This window comes from Pleurodeles waltl, chromosome 2_2 (genome assembly GCF_031143425.1).
Source record: "Pleurodeles waltl isolate 20211129_DDA chromosome 2_2, aPleWal1.hap1.20221129, whole genome shotgun sequence".
Classification (NCBI taxonomy): domain Eukaryota; kingdom Metazoa; phylum Chordata; class Amphibia; order Caudata; family Salamandridae; genus Pleurodeles; species Pleurodeles waltl.
Window position 1 is genome coordinate 1,161,478,718 of NC_090439.1, and position 23,946 is coordinate 1,161,502,663.

Consider the following 23,946-nt stretch of genomic DNA (forward strand, 5'->3'; position numbering starts at 1 on the left):
GGAGTGGGGCAGATTGATTTAGATTGGAGTGGGGCAGATTGATTTAGAATGGAGTGGGGCAGAAAGTTTTAGATCGGAGTGGGGCGGAATGTTTTGGGTTGGAGTGGGACAGAATGGAGTTGGGCATATTAATTTTAGTTGGAGTGGGGCAGACTGTTTTGGATTGGAGTGGGGCAGACTGTTTTGGGTTGGAGTGGGACAGAATGGAGTTGGGCATATTATTTTTAGTTGGAGTGGGGCATACTGTTTTGGATTGGAGCGGGGCAGATTGGAACAGAGCAGATTGCTTTGGATTGGGGTGGGGCGGGTTGTTTTAGATTGGAGCGGGCGGATTGTTTTAATTGGAGCGGGGCTAGTTGTTTTATTCGGAGCGGGCGGATTGTTTTAGATTGGAGCGGGCGGATTGTTTTAGATTGGACCGGGGCAGATTGTTTTAGAGTGGATCGGGGCAGATTGATTTGGGATTGGAGTGGGGCAGATTGATTTGGGATTGGAGTGGGGCAGATTGATTTGGGATTGGAGTGGGGCAGATTGATTTGGGATTGGAGTGGGGCAGATTGATTTGGGATTGGAGTGGGGCAGATTGATTTGAGATTGGAGTGGGGCAGATTGATTTGAGATTGGAGTGGGGCAGACTGTCTGTTTTGGATTGGAGTGAGGCAAATTGGAATAAGGAAGATTGTTTTGGATTGGGGCAGATTTTTTTGGATAGGAGCGGGACATATTGGAGCGGAACAGATTGTTGTAGATTGGTGTGGGACATATTGTTTTAGTTTGGAGTGGGGCAGATTGATTTAGATTGAAGTGGTGCAGATTGATTTGGGATTGGAGTGGGGCAGATTGATTTGGGATTGGAGTGGGCAGATTGATTTGAGATTGGAGTGGGGCAGATTGATTTGAGATTGGAGTGGGGCAGACTGTCTGTTTTGGATTGGAGTGAGGCAAATTGGAATAAGGAAGATTGTTTTGGATTGGGGCAGATTTTTTTGGATAGGAGCGGGACATATTGTAGCGGAACAGATTGTTGTAGATTGGTGTGGGACATATTGTTTTAGATTGGAGTGGGGCAGATTGATTTAGATTGAAGTGGTGCAGATTGATTTAGATTGGAGTGGTGCAGATTGATTTAGATTGGAGTGGTGCAGATTGATTTAGATTGAAGTGGGGCAGATTGATTCAGATTGAAGTGGGGCAGATTGATTCAGATTGAAGTGGGGCAGATTGATTCCGATTGAAGTGGGGCAGATTGATTCCGATTGAAGTGGGGCAGATTGATTCCGATTGAAGTGGGGCAGATTGATTCCGATTGAAGTGGTGCAGATTGTTTTAGATTGAAGTGGTGCAGATTGTTTTAGATTGAAGTGGGGCAGAAAGTTTTAGATTGGAGTGGGGCGGAATGTTTTGGGTTGGAGTGGGACAGAATGGAGTTGGGCATATTAATTTTAGTTGGAGTGGGGCAGACTGTTTTGGATTGGAGTGGGGCAGACTGTTTTGGGTTGGAGTGGGACAGAATGGAGTTGGGCATATTATTTTTAGATGGAGTGGGGCATACTGTTTTGGATTGGAGCGGGGCAGATTGGAACAGAGCAGATTGCTTTGGATTGGGGTGGGGTGGGGCGGGTTGTTTTAGATTGGAGCGGGTGGATTGTTTTAATTGGAGCGGGGCTAGTTGTTTTATTCGGATCGGGCGGATTGTTTTAGATTGGACCGGGGCAGATTGTTTTAGAGTGGATCGGGGCAGATTGATTTGGGATTGGAGTGGGGCAGATTGATTTGGGATTGGAGTGTTTGATTTGGGATTGGAGTGGGCAGATTGATTTGAGATTGGAGTGGGGCAGATTGATTTGAGATTGGAGTGGGGCAGACTGTCTGTTTTGGATTGGAGTGAGGCAGATTGGAATAAGGAAGATTGTTTTGGATTGGGGCAGATTTTTTTGGATAGGAGCTGGACATATTGGAGCGGAACAGATTGTTGTAGATTGGTGTGGGACATATTGTTTTAGATTGGAGAGGGGCAGATTGATTTAGATTGGAGTGGGGCAGATTGATTTAGATTGGAGTGGGGCAGATTGATTTAGATTGAAGTGGTGCAGATTGATTTGGGATTGGAGTGGGGCAGATTGATTTGGGATTGGAGTGGGCAGATTGATTTGAGATTGGAGTGGGGCAGATTGATTTGAGATTGGAGTGGGGCAGACTGTCTGTTTTGGATTGGAGTGAGGCAAATTGGAATAAGGAAGATTGTTTTGGATTGGGGCAGATTTTTTTGGATAGGAGCGGGACATATTGGAGCGGAACAGATTGTTGTAGATTGGTGTGGGACATATTGTTGTAGATTGGTGTGGGATATATTGTTTTAGATTGGAGAGGGGCAGATTGATTTAGATTGAAGTGGTGCAGATTGATTTAGATTGGAGTGGTGCAGATTGATTTAGATTGAAGTGGTGCAGATTGATTCAGATTGAAGTGGGGCAGATTGATTCAGATTGAAGTGGGGCAGATTGATTCAGATTGAAGTGGGGCAGATTGATTCAGATTGAAGTGGGGCAGATTGTTTTAGATTGAAGTGGTGCAGATTGTTTTAGATTGAAGTGGGGCAGAAAGTTTTAGATTGGAGTGGGGCGGAATGTTTTGGGTTGGAGTGGGACAGAATGGAGTTGGGCATATTAATTTTAGTTGGAGTGGGGCAGACTGTTTTGGATTGGAGTGGGGCAGACTGTTTTGGGTTGGAGTGGGACAGAATGGAGTTGGGCATATTATTTTTAGATGGAGTGGGGCATACTGTTTTGGATTGGAGCGGGGCAGATTGGAACAGAGCAGATTGCTTTGGATTGGGGTGGGGCGGGTTGTTTTAGATTGGAGCGGGTGGATTGTTTTAATTGGAGCGGGGCTAGTTGTTTTATTCGGAGCGGGCGGATTGTTTTAGATTGGACCGGGGCAGATTGTTTTAGAGTGGATCGGGGCAGATTGATTTGGGATTGGAGTGGGGCAGATTGATTTGGGATTGGAGTGTTTGATTTGGGATTGGAGTGGGCAGATTGATTTGAGATTGGAGTGGGGCAGATTGATTTGAGATTGGAGTGGGGCAGACTGTCTGTTTTGGATTGGAGCGAGGCAAATTGGAATAAGGAAGATTGTTTTGGATTGGGGCAGATTTTTTTGGATAGGAGCGGGACATATTGGAGCGGAACAGATTGTTGTAGATTGGTGTGGGACATATTGTTTTAGATTGGAGAGGGGCAGATTGATTTAGATTGAAGTGGTGCAGATTGATTTAGATTGGAGTGGTGCAGATTGATTTAGATTGGAGTGGTGCAGATTGATTTAGATTGGAGTGGTGCAGATTGATTTAGATTGAAGTGGGGCAGATTGATTTAGATTGAAGTGGGGCAGATTGATTTAGATTGAAGTGGGGCAGATTGATTTAGATTGAAGTGGGGCAGATTGATTTAGATTGAAGTGGGGCAGATTGATTTAGATTGAAGTGGGGCAGATTGATTCAGATTGAAGTGGTGCAGATTGTTTTAGATTGGAGTGGTGCAGATTGTTTTAGATTGAAGTGGTGCAGATTGTTTTAGATTGAAGTGGTGCAGATTGATTTAGATTGAAATAGTGCAGATTGATTTAGATTGAAGTGATGCAGATTGATTTAGATTGAAGTGATGCAGATTGATTTAGATTGAAGTGATGCAGATAGTTTTAGATTGGAGTGGGGCAGATAGTTTTAGATTGGAGTGGGGCAGATTGTTTTGGGTTGGAGTGGGACAGAATTGTGTTGGGCATATTATTTTTAGCTGGAGTTGGGTTAGACTGTTTTGGATTGGAGTGGGGCAGACTGTTTTGGATTGGAGTGAGGCAGATTGGAACAGAGCAGATTGTTTTGGATTGGGGCAGATTGTTTTTGGATAGTAGCGGGGCAGATTGTTGTAGATTGGAGTGGGGCAGATTGTTGTAGATTGGAGTGGGGAGGATTGTTGTAGATTGGAGTGGGGAGGATTGTTGTAGATTGGAGTGGGGAGGATTGTTGTAGATTGGAGTGGGGAGGATTGTTGTAGATTGGAGTGGGGCGGATTGTTTTAGATTGGAGCGGGCGGATCGCTTTAGATTGGAGCGTTGCCGATTGTTTTAGATTGGAGCATTGCAGATTGTTTTAGATTGGTGCGGTACAGATTGTTTTAGATTGGAGCGGTGTAGATTGTTTTAGATTGGAGCGGTGTAGAGAGTTTGAGATTGGAGTAGGGCAGAGAGTTTGAGATTGGAGTGGGGCAGATTGTTTTGGGTTGGAGTGGGACAGAATGGAGTTGGGCATGTTGCTTTGAATTGGAGTGGTGCATATTGTTTTGAAGTAGAGTGCAACATATTATTTGGGAGTGGAGTGGGGCAGTTTGTTTTGGATTGAGTGGGGCAGATTGGTTTGGATTGGAGTGCTTTGCGTCAGACTGTTTGATTGGAGTGGGGCAGATTCAAGTGGGACAGATTGTTTTGGATTGGAGAGGGACATATTGTGGTATTGGAGAGGGGCAGATTGTTTTTGGATTGGAGTGGGGCAGATTGTTCTGGATTGCCATGGGGTGGATTGTTTTGGGTCAGATTGTTTTGAATTGGAGTGGGGCAGATTGATTTGAGATTGGAGTGGGGCAGACTGTCTGTTTTGGATTGGAGTGAGGCAAATTGGAATAAGGAAGATTGTTTTGGATTGGGGCAGATTTTTTTGGATAGGAGCGGGACATATTGGAGTGGAACAGATTGTTGTAGATTGGTGTGGGACATATTGTTTTAGATTGGAGTGGGGCAGATTGATTTAGATTGAAGTGGGGCAGATTGATTTAGATTGAAGTGGACAGATTGATTTAGATTGAAGTGGGGCAGATTGATTTAGATTGAAGTGGGGCAGATTGATTTAGATTGAAGTGGGGCAGATTGATTTAGATTGAAGAGGGGCAGATTGATTCAGATTGAAGTGGGGCAGATTGTTTTAGATTGAAGTGGTGCAGATTGTTTTAGATTGAAGTGGTGCAGATTGTTTTAGATTGAAGTGGTGCAGATTGATTTAGATTGAAATGGTGCAGATTGATTTAGATTGAAGTGATGCAGATAGTTTTAGATTGGAGTGGGGCAGATTGTTTTGGGTTGGAGTGGGACAGAATTGTGTTGGGCATATTATTTTTAGCTGGAGTTGGGTTAGACTGTTTTGGATTGGAGTGGGGCAGACTGTTTTGGATTGGAGTGAGGCAGATTGGAACAGAGCAGATTGTTTTGGATTGGGGCAGATTGTTTTGGATAGTAACGGGGCAGATTGTTGTAGATTGGAGTGGGGCAGATTGTTGTAGATTGGAGTGGGGAGGATTTTTGTAGATTGGAGTGGGGAGGATTGTTGTAGATTGGAGTGGGGCGGATTGTTTTAGATTGGAGCGGGCGGATCGCTTTAGATTGGAGCGTTGCCGATTGCTTTAGATTGGAGCATTGCAGATTGTTTTAGATTGGTGCGGTGCAGATTGTTTTAGATTGGAGCGGTGCAGATTGTTTTAGATTGGAGCGGTGCAGAGAGTTTGAGATTGGAGTAGGGCAGAGAGTTTGAGATTGGAGTGGGGCAGATTGTTTTGGGTTGGAGTGGGACAGAATGGAGTTGGGCATGTTGCTTTGAATTGGAGTGGTGCATATTGTTTTGAAGTAGAGTGCAACATATTATTTGTGAGTGGAGTGGGGCAGTTTGTTTTGGATTGAGTGGGGCAGATTGGTTTGGATTGGAGTGCTTTGCGTCAGACTGTTTGATTGGAGTGGGGCAGATTCAAGTGGGACAGATTGTTTTGGATTGGAGAGGGACATATTGTGGTATTGGAGAGGGGCAGATTGTTTTTGGATTGGAGTGGGGCAGATTGTTCTGGATTGCCATGGGGTGGATTGTTTTGGGTCAAATTGTTTTGAATTGGAGTGGGGCAAATTGTTTTATATTAGAATGGGGCAGATTGTTTTGGATTGGCGTGGGGCAGATTGGAGTGGGGCAGTTTGTTTTGGATTGAAGTGGAGCAGATTGTTTTGAATTGCCATGGGGTGGATTGTTTTGGATTGCTTTGGGGCAGATTGTTTTGGATTGCTTTGGGGCAGATTGGTTTTATTGGAGTGGGGCAAATTGGAGTGGGGTGAGGCAGAGTGTTTTGTATTGGAATTGGGCAGATTGTTTTGGATTGGAGTGGTGCAGATTGTTTTTATTGTCGTTGGGTGAGGCAGAGTGTTTTGTATTGGAGTGGGGCTGACTAGAGTGGGGCAGATTGGTTTTATTGGAGTGGGGCAAATTGGAGTGGGGTGAGGCAGAGTGTTTTGTATTGGAATTGGGCAGATTGTTTTGGATTGGAGTGGTGCAGATTGTTTTTATTGACGTTGGGTGAGGCAGAGTGTTTTGTATTGGAGTGGGGCAGATTGTTTTTGATTGGAGTGGGGCCGACTAGAGTGGGGCAGATTGTTTTGGATTGGAATGGGGCAGATTGTTTTGGATTGGAGTGGGGCAGATTGTTTTGGATTGGAGTGGGGCAGATTGTTTTGGATAATAGCGGGCAGATTGTTGTAAATTGGACTGGGGCAGATTGTTGTAAATTGGACTGGGGCAGATTGTTGTAGAATGGACTGGGGCAGATTGTTGTAGATTGGACTGGGGCAGATTGTTGTAGATTGGACTGGGGCAGATTGTTGTAGATTGGACTGGGGCAGATAGTTTGAGATTGGACTGGGGCAGATAGTTTCAGATTGGAGCGGGCAGATTGTTTTGGGTTGGAGTAGGACAGAATGGAGTTGGGCATATTGCTTTGAATTGGAGTGGTGCATATTGTTTTGGAGTAGAGTGCAACATATTATTTGGGAGTGGAGTGCAGCAGTTTGTTTTGGATTTCCGTGGGGCAGATTGGTTTGGATTGGAGTGCTTTGGGTCAGACTATTTTGGATTGGATTGGAGTGGGCGAGATTCGAGTGGGAAGGATTGTTTTGGATTGGAGAGGGACATATTGTTGTATTGGAGAGGGGCATATTCTTTTTGGATTGGAGTGGGGCAGATTGTTTTGGATTGGAGTGGGGCAGATTGTTTTGGATAGTAGCAGGGCAGATCGGAGTGGGGCAGTTTGTTTTGGCAAAACTGGAGACCAAAAACATTTTTTTCTTTTTGCCAGTGTTTGTTACAAAGGTGAGGGTCTGGCAGCTCCCACAACAATAAAGAGTAACAAAAGCCATGTCAAAACAAGACATGCATTGACGAAACCAAAAAACTCAAAAAAACCTCAGAAAGGTTGGCTTTGCCAGTGCTTGTTTATTTTCATGTTTCCCATAATCTTGTTGAAAATAGTTACACTGATTTTCCATTAGGAATATTTTTTGGAAATACTAGCATGCATCAACACATTTTACTAAATGACACTTCAAAGAAATAGCACTTAGAATGTCATAGCAGCAAAAGAAAGTTTCCTCCTTGCATTTTTTTTGGAACATTTTATTTTGAAAGCAAATAATCATCACTCTTGCTTACAAGCTTCTGCAAACATTTGCATCTAATCAGAGAGCATTCTGGGAGCATTATACTTATTCTCATATTGTTAAACTTTTCAAACACGTGTACACTTTTTTTTTTTTTTTTTTTTTTTTAACTGAAACCACTGTCAGTAGTGCAGTGTGACCTTGAAAAGTTTATTTACAGCGCTCACCCTAATAATGAAGGTTTTTCGTTAATGAACCATAAATACAAGTTCGAAAAGCATTAACATATGGACACATATTAGCTCAACTGCAGACAGGACAAAATAATCATAAAAACTTGTTGAATTCCACATCCCTGCTTAATTTCTCAAAAGCTACTGAACGGATTTACATCTTTACATCAAATTACAAAAAGCACAATCTGCAGTGCGGACTAAGATAAGATCTAGCTTCGTGAAATTCCAGTCAGCAATTTTTGCGGTAGCGCTCCATGAAGAATTCTATGGAAAAACCATGAAGACTTTGCCTTTTGGAACCCCCCCCTTTTTTTTTTTTGCACCCTCCAGCAACGGATCACTCCAAAGTTTTCCTTGCACAAACTAGGCAAAAAAGAGTACTTTTTTGGAAAGTTCCATGGAGATTTGTCAGACGGTGTCAAAGTTATTAGCAACACAAAAAAAGCATTCTCTATGGAAATTCTTATCTAACTATAACTACCGAGTGGTGACCGCCACTGATATATATTTCATCTGTGCTAATTTTAACTCTCAGCATACAAATTAAGTGTGTCAATTTTGTCCATCGCAGAAATTTATGATCCATTATTACCATTCTTTTCTTGGCACCTGGAATTGATTGCTAGAGGAAGACCTTCAGTTTGATATTTCAAATAAAAAACTTCTAACTCTGGAATTTAATGTAGCTTTAAGATACATTTTTATCATTTTTGGTGAGCCAAGTGCATTGACCTCCAAAGCACGTATGAAGATTTTATCAGTTCACAGTGTGCTTTCTGGTATCTACTGTCTGCTGTGAAGACCCTTATATCCACTATCGGCAGTGACACATTAAATCAGCACCCTTCAAAAACCAAGTGCACACCTCAGTGTTTAGTTCAATAACCTTGTCATATTAAACCTGGTTAAGGGGAGAGTTCTGGAACCTCATTTGCACAAAAATATCTAGTTGGAGATTCATTCAGTTTCAAGACCAACACAACTGCAGTATTTTTCAATAGTCTAGAGCTTATTGCGAGTAAGTTCAGTTCATGATTTTCTTGAGTCAGTTTTCTACCATGTCAGTTTTATGGAAATCCAAAGACATGTGGTGAACTGAGAAAGGGATACTGCTCACTGGTTACTGCTATCTGAGGTTCTAGATACGAGGGCCTTGCCTTCTATAGTGTGTTTAATATTACTGGTTATGATACTTTGCGATACTTGCTGGATTGGTGGTTTGTCTCTGCTTTCTTATAAAGCACAAAAGAAGTTCCTCTTTGTGGCATGGCCAAGCGACGTCGGCAAAAAGGATATTGGTTTTAATGAACATTTAGTATCAATTTATGGTGGCTTGGATTTAAATTTGATATTCACATGGTGGAAAATTTACTTGTTTCCACATAGAGAAAACTTTTTGTGAAATGTGAATTATCTTCCCAATAAACAACCCTACTGAATGTTAGTACAAGGTGGGGCGGTCTTGAAAACTGATGTATAAGCACCATGGCCTCTAGAGTAGTGTAGACTATCACCAGGCAAACACTTTACAATCTGGTTAAATATTTTTTATTTTTTTTTATTAATTTTTGGGTCTGGCTTAATAGTGCCATCGTTGCCAGACATGACACTGTAATGAAGTTAAAGTGTCTTACATACATAACTAAATCATTTACAGTATGTGGTTTTCTCTGGCAGCAGCACTGTTGGGAGGAGGGCAGTCATGAGTAATGCATTGCAATCACATCACGCTCTCCAACATTAACTTTAGACCTCAGCATGCAGTTTTGTGTTTGAGAGCAGTGTGGGATGCCCAGGTTTACAGTAATCTCCATGGAATTTTAGGTCTGGCTTGACAGTTCAACTGCTGCCTGACTGTATATGATCACAAAAAAGAGATTCAAATTCCCTACTAAGAGGGGCTTAACCTCCATCCACACATTGGTTCCCCTGAGTGCATTGTTTGATTGAGATGTATTTGTGTCCTTCCACAAAAGCCTGCTTATATTGAACTTTTTGACTACATATTATTAGTTTGTTACATGGAATCTCACAGATTACCGTAGTTGGCAGTGGTTTTAGAGTTGGTTACCCCGTGTGCCAAACCGTATATATAGATCGTTTACTCTGTGTAGGATATATGGTATTTTGCTTAGTCAAGTATAATTTTTTGCCCTTTTCAGATTTTATGACGGTGTGTTTGATGTGTGCCTTGTGGGAAAGTTTAAGCCCAAACCTGTAGGCCTGATAGGTGGGCTCGTAAATAGTCTGGTGTACTTATTATGAAACAGTATGATAAAGGCAGTTGGTCTACCTTGTTAATTGTGAAACACATTTGTCATAGCCAGAGAAGCCTTTAAAAATATGCATGCATGGTCCTTGTGTACTAGAATAGGGCGAAGGTGCGTAAGGTGTAAATCCAAAGGTAAAGTGTAAATCGGTTTATTGGGAAAAGTCATGCCAGATTTCATAGGTTTGAGGTCTTTCATCATGAAACGTTATGACAAAGCCAGTAGGCTAGACCTATTTATTGGGAAAAACATGTGTTAAAGACAGTAGGCTTTCAAGGATGGATTGTTATTAACACTGCGATAAAGCCTGCAGGCAGGGCATTTTCTTGCATGGAATTGCACAGATTTCCATAGTTGGCAAGGGTTTTGACGTTCCATCTGAAACATGGTGATAGAAGACCTATGTTACAGATGTCCTTGTTAGGCTCTCATAGGAGAGACAGTACTTTGATTTGCCAATTGTAATTTTGTATATATTTGGACTTTTTATGACTGTATGCTAGTTGATTGCCGCGAGGAAAGCTTACGCTCAGTACAGTAGGCTTGAGTCGGTTTTGGTGATAAGACAGTGATAACTGTTATATGTCTAATTGTTTATTTTGAAAAGTTATGATAAAGGCTATAGGTCTGACTTATTGAAGATATAAAAGTCCATAGACATTTAAGGTAGATTGTTATGACTCTGTACCAAAGCCTACAGGTAGGTGTTTTATTACGTAGAATCTCACATATTACCGTAGTAGGTAAGGGTTTTGGTACAGGTTACCCCCTCTGACAAACCGTGGGTATAGAAGTTTTGCACTGTCTCAATCCTTGTTAGGCCTTCTGAGGAGAGCGAGTATTTTGCTTTCCCAACTCTAATCTTGTACGCTGTGTCATTGATGGCTGTATGCCTGATAGTTGCCTTGTGGGAAGCTTACGCTCATGATAGCAGCTACAGGCCAGATGGGATCACTAGAAAAATATTTCCGGTGCCTTATGTCTCATATGTTTATTATCAAAAGCTGGGATAAATGCATTATGCTTGACATATTTATTGTGAAAAGCATATGTTAAACTCAATAAGCATTTATGGGTGGATTGGTATTTTTGTGTATTAGAGGCCACGGATAAGTATTTTGTAACATGAAACATCACATATTACCTTTGTAGAGAATTATTTTGGTGTTCTTTACCTTTGGTGATGATTACCACCTCTGGAAATAGAAAATGTACACTGTAATAATTCTCTGTAGATCCTCTTCCCTGTCTGTCTGCAAGGATCTAGTAATAAAAAAGAATTGAAAAATACATCAACATATATAAATATATATCTATAGGGATACATGGAGGGGCTTTGGGTCACCTTTGTTTTGCCATAGGTCTGTCTGAGTGTCATTTACTCTCCGCCTCCATCCTTGAGAGCGTGCAGCAGGGAGTAATGGTTTGGTCCACTCCAGTCATTGGCTCCCTTTGCTTGTGAATGACGGCATTTTCTAATCACATGTGCACATCCACTTGAAAATTAGTGTGCTTCAGTGTCATGGCTGGCTGGCCGGGCCTGTAGTTTTCACGTTTCTCCTTTTATAGTTTCCCTATCACTTATTTGCTTCTTTTATTTTTAGTTTAACATTTCTTTAAAGGATACTACAGCTCTCCAGGCAGGGTTAATTGGTTGCTTGCCTGCTGTGCATTTCATCTGCAGTGCGCCACATCTCACGTGGCCATTTTCTGTAAACCAGGAGACATTATGGAATGCTGCAATCCAGGGTGCATCATTGTTTTACCATTCTAAGATGGCCAACACTTTGGTTCTAAATGGGGTGGTCTTGCTGGAACTTTAAAGCAGTAGTTGTCTATTTACAATACCTCAGCAAGACAAACACTCCACTGCTATGTTTAGTTTTGTTAATAGAAGCTTTTGCTGGAAGCTGCACCTATCCTCATGTCTCAACTGAGCCTGTCCTTTCAATTTCCAGGGCCGCCCAGGATCAGCAGGAAGCAGAAGTTGCTGGAGATCCACCAGGCCCTGACCTCTGACCCTGTGGACATCGATGGCCTGCGGAGGGCAGCAGTGAGTGAGGGCGGCCTGCTGACTGATGAGATCCGCAGGAAGGCGTGGCCTAAATTCCTAAGCGTCAACGTGTTTAACCTCCCACCAAAACCAGGTGTGCCCATGGGCCAGGGACTGTGTGGGAAGCCAGAGGAGAGGAATACAGCAGGGTGCAGGCTTTACTGCTGACCAGCAGGACATAGTATTCACTGAGAACCAGAGGAGAGGAACTTTGCAGGGCACAGGCTACACTGGAAGCCAGAGGCTGGGGACGTTACAGGGCACAGGCTACACTGGAAGCCAGAGGCTGGGGACGTTACAGGGCACAGGCTACACTGGGAGCCAGAGGTGAGGGACGTTACAGGACACAGGCTACACTGGGAGCCAGAGGAGAGGGATGTTACAGGACACAGGCTACACTGGGACCCAGAGGAGAGGTATGTTACAGGACACAGCCTACACTAGGAGCCAGAGGAGGGGGACATAGCAGGACACAGGCTACACTAGGAGCCAGAGGAGGGGGACATAACAGGACACAGGCTACACTGGGAGCCAGAGGAGGGGGACATAACAGGACACAGGCTACACTGGGAGCCAGAGGAGAGGGATGTTACAGGACACAGGCTACACTGGGACCCAGAGGAGAGGGATGTTACAGGACACAGCCTACACTAGGAGCCAGGGGAGGGGGACATAACAGGACACAGGCTACACTGGGAGCCAGAGGCGGGGGACGTTACAGGGTTCACTGGGAGCCAGAGGAGGGGAATATTACAAGGCACAGGCTACACTGGGAGCCAGAGGTGAGGGACACTGTAAGTCACAGCCTGTCCTGAGAATCAGAAGAGGGGAACGTCACGGGGCACAGACTACACTGGGAACCAGAGGGAGGGGATGCTCCAGAACACACCCTGCATTGAGAATTAGAAGAGCGCAACAGACTGTAGTGGGAAACATAGGAAGGGGTCACTGTAGAACACAGCCTGCATTGAGAATTAGAGGAGGGGAGCACTGCCGAACACAGACTGCAGTGGGAACTAAATGAAGGGAACACTGGAGGATACAGATTGCACTAAGAGTGAAAGGAGCGTGACTGCAAGAAATTGGATTACTGGGGCAGGTGAATACCCATCTCCAGGAATAATCATAACCCTTTTGAGGGTGAACCCTTAAAGTCACTAAGTAAACCTGAGCTCAACCTACTGGTGGCTGTGGCACAGAGCAGGCAGGCTTAACTTGGGGCTCTGTAGAAAGTATTTATGCAGTACTACAACAGTATTAAAGTCAAAATGCAACACAATAAAAATCCTGAAACAAATTTTTTTTAAATTAAAATGTAATAAAATGACACCAAAATGAAAAACATCCATTAAGGAGAACCAGAGGTATGAATTTTAAACATTTAAAGTAGAAATAGCACCAAAACGCACAAATATCTACTAATAGTCGTGGTAGAGCAGGATAGCCCTAGGTGCAGTTTGAGAATACATCGACCAGGTTTGTCCTGGTCACAGATTTTTCCTTCTGACTGAGGCCCTTTGTGTGTGTGTGGGTCGGTATTGTACAGCAGGTTCCGAAGTCCAGACCCAGGACAGAGAGCAGCAGCTTCCACAGAAGGAGAAGACAATCAAATACAGTATAAAGTGGAGTCTGGGGGACTTTGGGCCTGTGCGTGCACATTATTAACCATGTTCTACTCTCTTCTAAGGAAGAGCGATCCGAGCGGGGCACAAGGACTACAACCAGGTGCTGATGGACGTGCGGCGGTCATTGCGACGCTTCCCAGAAGGTGAGATATTGTCTGTAAATCACTGCTTGTACATCCCTTGACTGACATTTTTGGGTCCTCCAGGGTTTATTTTTTGTGAGGCTATGAGTGGCTCTGGCAGATCCAAGCATTGAATGTGGAAGACCCAGACAGAGCCCCTTACTGGTTGAGCTTCCTGTGGCGTGCACTCACCCAAAATACTCAGTATAAGTACAGGTGTACTGCACCAGGAAGGACACGATGCTTAAGGCTTTGAATAATGTGATGTGCTGTTTCAGCGTTCGAGATAGTCTGTGGGCCTCCCCAAAGTTTGCAGGAGAGGTGATAAATCTTAGACTTGTGACCGACTGGCTCCTTGCTGTCCCTTATTTTCTAAATGACCCACACAGGAGACGTGAACTCCTGGTCACTCACTCCTGAGCAACATGGCCTAAAACACACTGTGTAGTATGTAGGCTGAGCTAGGTGTGAAAATATGTATTTTCTTCTTGCCCCTAAAGTCTTGCGGTTATTGTTAAATGAGTGCTGGAGCAAATATAGACTTATCTACAGGGACATTAGAACAAGACATTGTTTATTTGCAGCTGGAGGTCTGCTGAGAACTTCCTTATAATGTCACACCCTTGCATGCTGAGGACCTGTGCAGTCAGAGTGGGACAGATTTCCAGGATCACCTTCACCGTAGATATGCTCACGCACCATCAACGCCTCCCAGTAACTACACATCATTGGCACTACCACATTAACAAACTGTTAGAAACGGGGTCTTTGGTTGGCAGTCAAGTTACCCTCTGCCCAAGCAAAGACCCTCACTCTAGCCAGGGTAAAAGAGAATCACCCTCAGCTAACCCCTGCTTACCCCCTTGGTAGCTTGGCACGAGCAGTAGGCTTAACTTCAGAGTGCTAGGTGTAAAGTATTTGTACCAACACACACAGGGGGTTATTCTAACTTTGGAGGAGGTGTTAATCCGTCCCAAAAGTGACGGAAAAGTGACGGATTTACCACCAGCCGTATTACGAGTCCATTATATCCTATGGAACTCGTAATACGGCTGGTGGTATATCCGTCACTTTACCGTCACTTTTGGGACGGATTAACACTCCTCCAAAGTTAGAATAACCCCCACAGTAACTTAATGAAGACACAACACAGGTGTAGAAAAATTGAAAATATTTATCTAAACAAAACAAGACCAAAACAACAAAAATCCACAATACACAAGTCAAGTTATCAATAAGAATTCAAAAAGAGTCTTCATGTAATTTTAAACACAACGCTAATGCTGTTAGCGTGAAACTGTACCTTGGGTGCGTCAAAAATAACCCCACACGGGCGAGTGTGCATCAAAAATGGCATGTGATGCGTCGATTTCACTCACAAGTGAGACCTTGCAGCGTTTCTCCTTTAGTTGGGTCGGCGTGCGTCGTTTCTTCTCTCCGCAAGAGAGCGATGGGTCGATCCGGTCAGAACTCTCGGGTCCGGGCAGGCCTTGTGTTGTTTTTACACACCCAGCGGTGTTTGCGTCGGAAATCCAGTCACAAGATGATATGAAAATCACGCAGCATGGGTTGCCATCTCACCAGCCTCCGTCAGCGATGCTGTGCGTCGTTTCTCCAGCCCCGGGTGGCGATCTTCGGGTCGCGTTGCAGGTGAGCGTTGATTTTCAGCCACGAAGTCGATGGCGCGTCGATTTTTCAGCCGCAAATCGGAGTTGTGTCGATCTTTTCCCGCACGGGGGTATGTGCGTGGATTTCTCACTCTTGGGCTGCGAGCTTCTCCTTTCAGGGTCCCAGGAACTGGATGGGTACCACTTGGCAGAGTAGGAGTCTCTCCAGGTGCTGGCAGAGAAGTCTTTGCTGTCCCTGAGACTTCAAACAACAGGAGGCAAGCTCTAATTCAAGCCCTTGGAGATCTTCACAAGAAGGAAGGCAACACAAAGTCCAGTCTTCGTCCTCTAGCACAGGCAGAAGCAGCAACCGCAGGATAGCTCCACAAAGCACAGGCGGGGCAGCTCTTCTTCCCTAGCTCTTCAGCTCTTCTCCAGGCAGAGTTTCCTCTTGGTTTCCAGAAGGGTTCTAAAGTCTGTGGTTTTGGGTGCCCTTCTTATACCCAACTTCTCCTTTGAAGTAGGCCTACTTCAAAGCAAAGTCTTTCTTGAATGTGAAATCCTGCCTGGCCTAGACCAGGCCCCAGACACTCACCAGGGGGGTTGGAGACTGCATCGTGTGAGGGCAGGCTCAGCCCTTTCAGGTCTGAGTGACCACTCCTCCCCTCCCTCCTAGCACAGATGGCTTATCAGGAAATGCAGACTTCACCCCAGCTCCCTTTGTGTCACTGACTAGTGTGAGCTGCAACCAGCCTAACTGTCAAACTGACCCAGACAGGGAATCCACAAACAGGCAGAGTCACAGAAATGGTATAAGCAAGAAAATGCTCACTTTCCAAAAGTGGCATTTTCAAACACACAATCTTAAAATCAACTTTACTAACAGATGTATTTTTAAATTGCGAGCTCAGAGACCCCAAACTCCACATGTCTATCCGCTCCCAAAGGGAATCTACACTTTAATCATATTTAAAGGTAGCCCCCATGTTAACCTATGAGAGGGACAGGCATTGCAATAGTGAAAAACAAATTTAGCAATATTTCACTGTTAGGACATGTAAAACACATTACTATATGTCCTACCTTAAACATACACTGCACCCTATATACAGCTGCATCATATAATTCCTTTTTTAGGTTTTCTTATTTCTTGTTATCTTTCTCTACTTTCATTTAAATTTTTTCTTTTTCTCACTAATTTCTATTCATTAATTTTCACTTCTCACTCTCATTATTATTTCTATACTTTATTTATTCTGTCCTTTGTCTTATTATGCTCTTACTATCATCTCTTTCACTTTCACCTCTATTGACATTGGTATTCTCCTTTTCAAAATGGCAACGCTCTTTTCCAGGGGCTAAGATGGCGCTTTCCATCAGAGCCCAAGGTAGTCCTTTCTTCCTTTCATTACCTCGGAAATACCATCGAGGTAGGACACTCGGTTATTTTTCATTCTGCTCTGTATTTAAACATGATGGCGGCGTTCTAGCGTCCGTCCCGGTGTTACCTCAGGAGTCGGACGCGAACCCTCGCGTTCATTAAGGTGAGCCCGGTATTGCAGTACGCCCATTTACTATTGCACTTTTCATTCCGTATTGTACTTAATACGCGATGGTATTGTTTTCACGTCCGTCCCGTTTCTTACCATAGGAGACGGACGGGATCCCTCGCGCCTTGACAATTTCATTAAGGAGAGCCCGATATTGTAACATGTCCGTTTTTAACCATTGCGCTCTCAAATTAGCTGTTGATTCATGTAATTACTCTCCCCTTGTATGGGGCTTTTGGAATTAGATAAATATGCAGCCACATGTTAGTTAATCTTTTCTCAACGTCACATATATTCTTTTTAAGTTTCACACTGTTTTTCTCTTGTCAACTCATAGTGTTCTTTTTTATTTCTTTCCCATTAAGGGCGATTTCTAATGAACAGACCACAGTACTTATTGTTGACTCTTTTCTTATCACTGTTTATTTTCTGTATTATAGACATTGTTATTATATGTTGGTTGTATGTATTTTTTACAGATTAGGAATTTATTCAATCAAGTATACAACAATTGCCTTATACTGCTGAATTCTTGTCTCAAGGGTATGTTAGATAATAGTTATACTCTCCTGTTTGCTTTTAAAAATTTGATTAATTATGCACTTTTCTAGTTACCTATTTGGTTTCACTTCTTAATCATAGGTACCACTAATCGAATTCACGGTGCAACCATTTATTCTTCACAAAACCTTATTGCTCTTCACACCAAGATTCATGTTTGTCACATTTTTCTCAGAAACTTACTTAAAATTTTCACTTACACACATTAAGGTTCTAGTGGCAAATAAGTAACTTATGTCTTGGATTGACTCACAACCCTTTACCTTACCACAACATCATTACTTCTCGGGATTAATTGAACCAGCCTAAATTAAATCTTCTGCATGAATTCGGGACTTCTCACGTTTCGGTGCTGTATTATTCTAACAATTCTTCTTTACAATATTATATTCCCTTAGTTGGACTGTATTTCTTTTCCTTTCTTTTCTTCTTTTCAGCCTTGAAAAAGCCCCGGCTTACGTGCCTGGTGGGGCGTAACACGTGTTGTCTGATTCCCATGGTCTCTTTTGGATGTACTTCTGATGTATCTTGCTTTGGAAATCCATTTGTTCTTGGAAATCATTTGCATAAAATAAACTAATTTATTTGGATCCATTACTGGACTTCAAATACAGACTTGATTTATTTAGTGGGACTTTACCACTTTTCTTTGATAATTCATCTCGTCCTTGGAGGACCTGGGTCCATGTCCTCCGGCAAAGTTCCCACACAAACTCAATGAACCAGGCATTTTTACAGGAAACTAGAGGTTTTGGACCCTCTCCATCTCCTGGAGTTTGTTAAGTCAGTACACTGCACCCTGCCCTTGGGGCTACCTAGGGCCTACCTTAGGGGTACCTGACATGTAAGAAAATAGAAGGTTTGGGCCTGGCAAGTGGGTACACTTGGCAAGTTGAATTTACAGTTTAAAAACTGCACAAACAGACACTGCAGTGGCAGGTCTGAGCCATATTTACAGGGTTACTTATGTGGGTGGCACAGCCAGTGCTGCAGGCCCACTAGTAGCATTTGATTTACAGGCCCTGGGCACCTCTAGTGCAATGTACTAGGGACTTACTAGTAAATCAAATATGCCAATCATGGATAAACCAATTACATACAATTGTACACAGAGAGCATATGCACTTTAGCACTGGTTAGCAGTGGTAAAGTGCTCAGAGTTCAAAAGCCCACAGCAACAGGTCAGAAAAAATAGGAGGCAAGATGCAAAAAGATTGGGGATGACCCTGCAAAAGGGCAAAAGTCCAACACAAACAGATATGTTAATGCCAGTAGGCTCCTCTTTTTCAGATCCCACTACTCATTCTAAGTTTTCTGTAACCCAAAAATTGCTGGTACCCAGTACGCATTTTATTTCCAGTGGTCCATTAGTTCTCATTTCCCAGAAGGCAACATCGTCGGTTCTATTTGATTCAATACTGCCAGCTCTCAGAAAGCAGACTCCTCAGTGCTGTTCCTCTGCAGGCGATGATGAGCGGTTCCTCTGTATCTCTTGAACAGATTTAGCAGCAAGTATGATCTTGGCAACCTGACACTTGTCTACATGAGACCGATGTGAACGATGAAGGCTGTCACATATGGATTCATGAGATAATTCCCTTTTGTCTCAGGTCCTCCACCTAGTATTTTTAGGAGTAGTAGTGAGGTAGGGGGCAGGAAGCATTGATCACTGCTCCTCACCCATCCTATGAGCTCCCTGGTTACTTACCGGGCTGCGAGTGGAGGATGTATGAACGGTTTAGGAGGCTGAGTAGGCCCATCTTACAGAGCGCTGGACAGTTGTGGCCAGGAGCAAAATCTTTATTCCGCGTCTCAGTCATACGTCTCCTTGTTTCTGTTGTATCTCACTCTTCATGTTTGAAGAGATCTCACTTCCCCGAAGGCAGCCGTAAATTTGAGCTCAATCAGGTGGACGTGGCTTGGAGAGATGCTGAGAGAAGTCATCACTGTTTCCCTCCCATCACCATGATCGGACACCTTTCCTTGAAGACCTGTGGAAGATGAGGTGATACCCCCGAGGCTGTCCCACCAAATACTAGTGAGCTGACCTAGAAGTGCACAAATGTTCATATCTTAAAAGTTTTCAAGGTGCCAATCTGTTGCTTAAATTAGTATCCACCAGGAAGTTCCCACCTGGGATACCACAACAGAAAGGTGATATATGTACTGATCGCTGTCTGACCCCATCTTCATGACATTGATTACAGGGAAGCCTTATGGTTTGCTCACCCGTCTTTTTCTCTCCACCCAGGGATGCGAGCGGATCAGCGGCAGGTGTTACAGGAGCAGCTGATCGATACAATGCTTTACGTTCTTAAAGTTCACCCGGAACTGCACTACTACCAAGGCTTCCATGACATTGCGGTCACCCTGCTGCTCGTTGTGGGGGAGCGGATGGCGATAGCTCTGCTGGAGAAACTCTCCACACACCACCTCAGGTAGGCAGATGTGTATACCACCACAATACCTTGCTCTCTCGTGCTATGCGTTTTTATCACCCTCTCGGTGAAGAAGACACGAGAAAGGCGCTGTAGGACAATGGCTCCTTGTTGCAGTTACCCCCACCACGTTTTGCCTGATATTGATGCAGCCATGGCTGAGAGTGTGCTGGGATCCTGCTAACCAGGCCTCAGCACCAGTGTTCTTTCACTAAAAATGTACCATTGTTTCCACAATTGGCACAACCCTGACACACAGATAAGTCCCTTATAAAAGGGCCCTGTGACCAGGGAAGGTCCCTAAGTGCTGCAGCATGTAGTGTGCCACCCTAAGGGACCCCTCACCTAACATATGCACACTGCCATTGAAGTGTGTGTGTGTGTGTGTTGGTGGGAAGAAAAACGCAAAGTAGAATGGCATCCTCCTCTGGATGCCATGCACACAAAATGCTACCTGTGGCATAGGTAAGTCACCCCTCTAGTAGGCCTTAAAGCCCTAAGGCAGGGTGCACTATACCACAGGTCACGGCATAGCTGCATGAGCAATATGCCCCTACAGTGTCTAAGTCTATTCTTAGACATTGTAAGTACAGTGTGGCCATATTAAGTATATGGTCTGGGAGGTTGTCAAAATGAACTCCACAGTTCCATAATGGCTATACTGAATACTGGGAAGTTTGGTACCAAACGTCTCAGAATAATAAACCCACACTGATGCCAGTGTTGGATTTATTAAAAAGTGCACACAGAGGGCATCTTAGAGATGCCCACTGTACTTTAGCCAATCCTTCAGTGCAGGACTGACTGGTCTGTGCCAGCATGACACCGGGAGACGACTTTCTGACCCCCTAGGGTTGAGAGCCTTTGTGCTCTCTGAGGCCAGAAACAAAGCCTGCACTGGGTGGTGGTGCTTCTCACCTCCTCCTGATGGAACTGTAACACCTGGCGGTGAGCCTCAAAGGCTCAGGCTTCGTGTTACAATGCCCCAGGGCACTCAAGCTAATGGAGATGCTAGCCCCTCAGACACAGCCCCCACTTTTGGCTGCAAGTCTGGGGAGATAATGAGAAAAACAAGGAGGAGTCACCCCCTCTGCCAGGTCCACCCCTAAGGTGACCAGAGCTGAGGTGACCACCCCCCACTTGGAAAATCCTCCATCTTGTTTTGGAGGATTTAGCCCAGTAGGGATAGGGATGTGCTCCCCTCCCCAAAGGGAGGGAGCACAAGGAGGGTGTAGCCACCCACAAGGACAGTAGCCATTGGCCATGTGACCCTAACACGCCCCTAAATTCAGAATTTAGAGTGTGGGAAAGTACAATCTTGCCTGGCATGTTACCCCCATTTTTACTTGTGTGTATGTTTGTTTTTGCCTGTGTCACTGGGATCCTGCTAGCCAGGATCCCAATGATCATAAGTGTGCCCTGTATGTGTCCCCTGTGTGGTGCCTAACTGTATTACTGAGGCTCTGCTAACCAGAACCTCAGTGTTTATGCTCTCTCTGCTTTTAAAATTGTCACTGCAGGCTAGTGACTAATTTCCATCAATTCTGATTGGCACACTGGAACACCCTTATAATTCCCTAGTATATGGTACCTAGGCACCCAGGGTATTGGGATTCCAGGAGATCCCTATGGGCTGCAACATTTCTTTTGCCACCATTAGGGAGCTCAGACAATTCTGACACAGGACTGCCACTGCAGCCTGAGTGAAATAACATCCATGTTATTTCACAGCCATTTTACACTGCATTTAAGTAACTTATAAGTCACCTATATGTCTAACCCCATCTTGCCTGGCATGTTACCCCCATGTTTACTTGTGTGTATGTTTATTTTTGCCTGTGTCACTGGGATCCTGCTAGCCAGGATCCCAATGATCATAAGTGTGCCCTGTATGTGTTCCCTGTGTGGTGCCTAACTGTATCACTGAGGCTCTGCTAACCAGAACCTCAGTGGTTATGTTCTCTCTGCTTTTAAAATTGTAACTGCAGGCTAGTGACTAATTTCCACCAATTCTGATTGGCACACTGGAACACCCTTATAAGTCCCTAATATATGGTGCCTATGTACCGTGGGTATTGGGGTTCCAGGAGATCCCTATGGGCTGCAGCATTTCTTTTGCCACCCATGAGGAGCTCAGACAATTATTACACAGGCCTGCCACTACAGCCTGAGTAAAATAACGTCCACGTTATTTCACAGCCATTTTACACTGCACTTAAGTGACTTATAAGTCACCTAGATGTCTAACCCTCACTTAGTGAAGGTTAGGTGCAAAGTTACTTAGTGTGTGGGCACCCTGGCACTAGCCAAGGTGCCCCCACATAGTTCAGGGCAATTTCCCCAGACTTTGTGAGTGCGGGGACACCATTACACGTGTGAACTACATATAGGTCAATACCTATGTGTAGCTTCACAATAGTAACCCTGAACATGGCCATGTAACATGTCTAGGATCATGGAATTGTCACCCCAATACCATTCTGGTACTGGGGGGACAATTGCATGGACCCCGGGTACTGCCAAACCAGCTCTCTGGGGTTTTCTCTGCAGCTACTGCTGCTGCCAACCCACAGACAGGTTTCTGCCCTCCTGGGGTCTGGGCAGCCCAGTCCCAGGAAGGCAGAACAAAGGATTTCCTCTGAGAGAGGGTGTTAGACCCTCTCCCTTTGGAAATAGGTGTTAAGGGCCTGAGAGGAGTAGCCTCTCCTGGCCTCTGGAATTGCTTTGAAGGGCACAGATGGTGCCCTCCTTGCATAAACCAGTCTACACCGGTTCAGGGATGTCCAGCCCCTGCTCTTGCGCGAAACTGGACAAAGGAAAGGGGAGTGAACACTCCCCTGTCCATCACCACCCCAGGGGTGGTGCCCTGAGCTCCTCCAGTGTGTCCCAGACCTCTGCTATCTTGAATGCAGAGGTGTGAGGGCACAATGGAGACGTCTGAGTGGCCAGTGCCAGCAGGTGATGTCAGAGACCCCTCCTGATAGGCTCTTACCTGGTTAGGTAGCCAATCCTCCTCTGTGGGCTATTTAGGGTCTCTCTTGTGGGTTTCTCGTCAGATAGCGAATGGAAGAGCTCACCAGAGTTCCTCTGCACTTCTCTTTTTCGACTTCTGCCAAGGATCGACCGCTGACTGCTCCAGGACGCCTGCAAAAACGCAACAAAGTAGCCAGAAGACTACCAGCAACATTGTAGCGCCTCATCCTGCCGGCTTTCTCGACTGTTTCCTGGTGGTGCATGCTCTGAGGGCTGTCTGCCTTCACCCTGCACTGGAAGCTAAGAAGAAATCTCCTATGGGTCGACTGAATCTTCCCCCTGTTAACACAGGCACCAAACTTCTGCATCACCGGTCCTCTGGGTCCCCTCTCATCTTGACGAGTGTGGTCCCTGGAACACAGGAGCTGGATCCAAGTGACTCCGACAGTCCAGTGGTCCTTCTGTCCAAATTTGGTGGAGGTAGGTCCTTTCCTTCCCACGCCAGACAGTAATCCTGTGTACTGCATGAACTGCAGCTGCTAGGGCTTCTGTGCACTTTTGCAAGACTTCCTTCGTGCACAGCACAGCCCAGGTCCCCAGCACTCCATCCTGCATTGCCCAACTCGCTGAGTTGACCTCCGACTTTGTGGGACCCTCTTTTGTTGTGCTGAGACGACCGCCGTGCTCAGATCTTCTGAACGCCTGTTCAGGTGCTTCTGCGGGTGCTGACTGCTTCTGCGTGGGCTCTCTCTGTTGCTGAGCGCCCCCTCTGTCTCCTCCAAGGGGCGACCCCCTGGTCCTTCCTGGGCCCTGGCAGCACCCAAAATCCTCAACCGTGACTCTTGCAGCTAGCAAGGCTTGTTTGCGGTCTTTCTGCATGGAAACAACTCTGCATCCTTTAGCACGCCGTGGGGCATCTTCTGACCAAAGGAGAAGTTCCTGACACCTTCCGTTGTTGCAGAATATTCAGCTTCTTCCACCCGGAGGCAGCCCTTTTGCGCCTTCATCCGGAGTTTAGTGGGCTCTTGCCTCCCCTGGACACTTGCGTGACTC

The 23,946-nt window shown here is 44.9% G+C and overlaps 1 protein-coding gene across 1 annotated transcript in view; it reads left to right on the plus strand.

Annotated features, from left to right (window-relative positions):
* Positions 1-23,946, plus strand: part of LOC138283001 (TBC1 domain family member 20-like) — a 62,619-nt gene that overhangs the window by 14,519 nt on the left and 24,154 nt on the right. Inside the window, exons 2-4 of the mRNA XM_069221104.1 lie at positions 11,923-12,111; positions 13,705-13,785; positions 19,734-19,920. Of these exons, the coding sequence (XP_069077205.1) occupies positions 11,923-12,111; positions 13,705-13,785; positions 19,734-19,920 (457 nt within the window). The remainder of the gene's footprint in view (positions 1-11,922; positions 12,112-13,704; positions 13,786-19,733; positions 19,921-23,946) is intronic.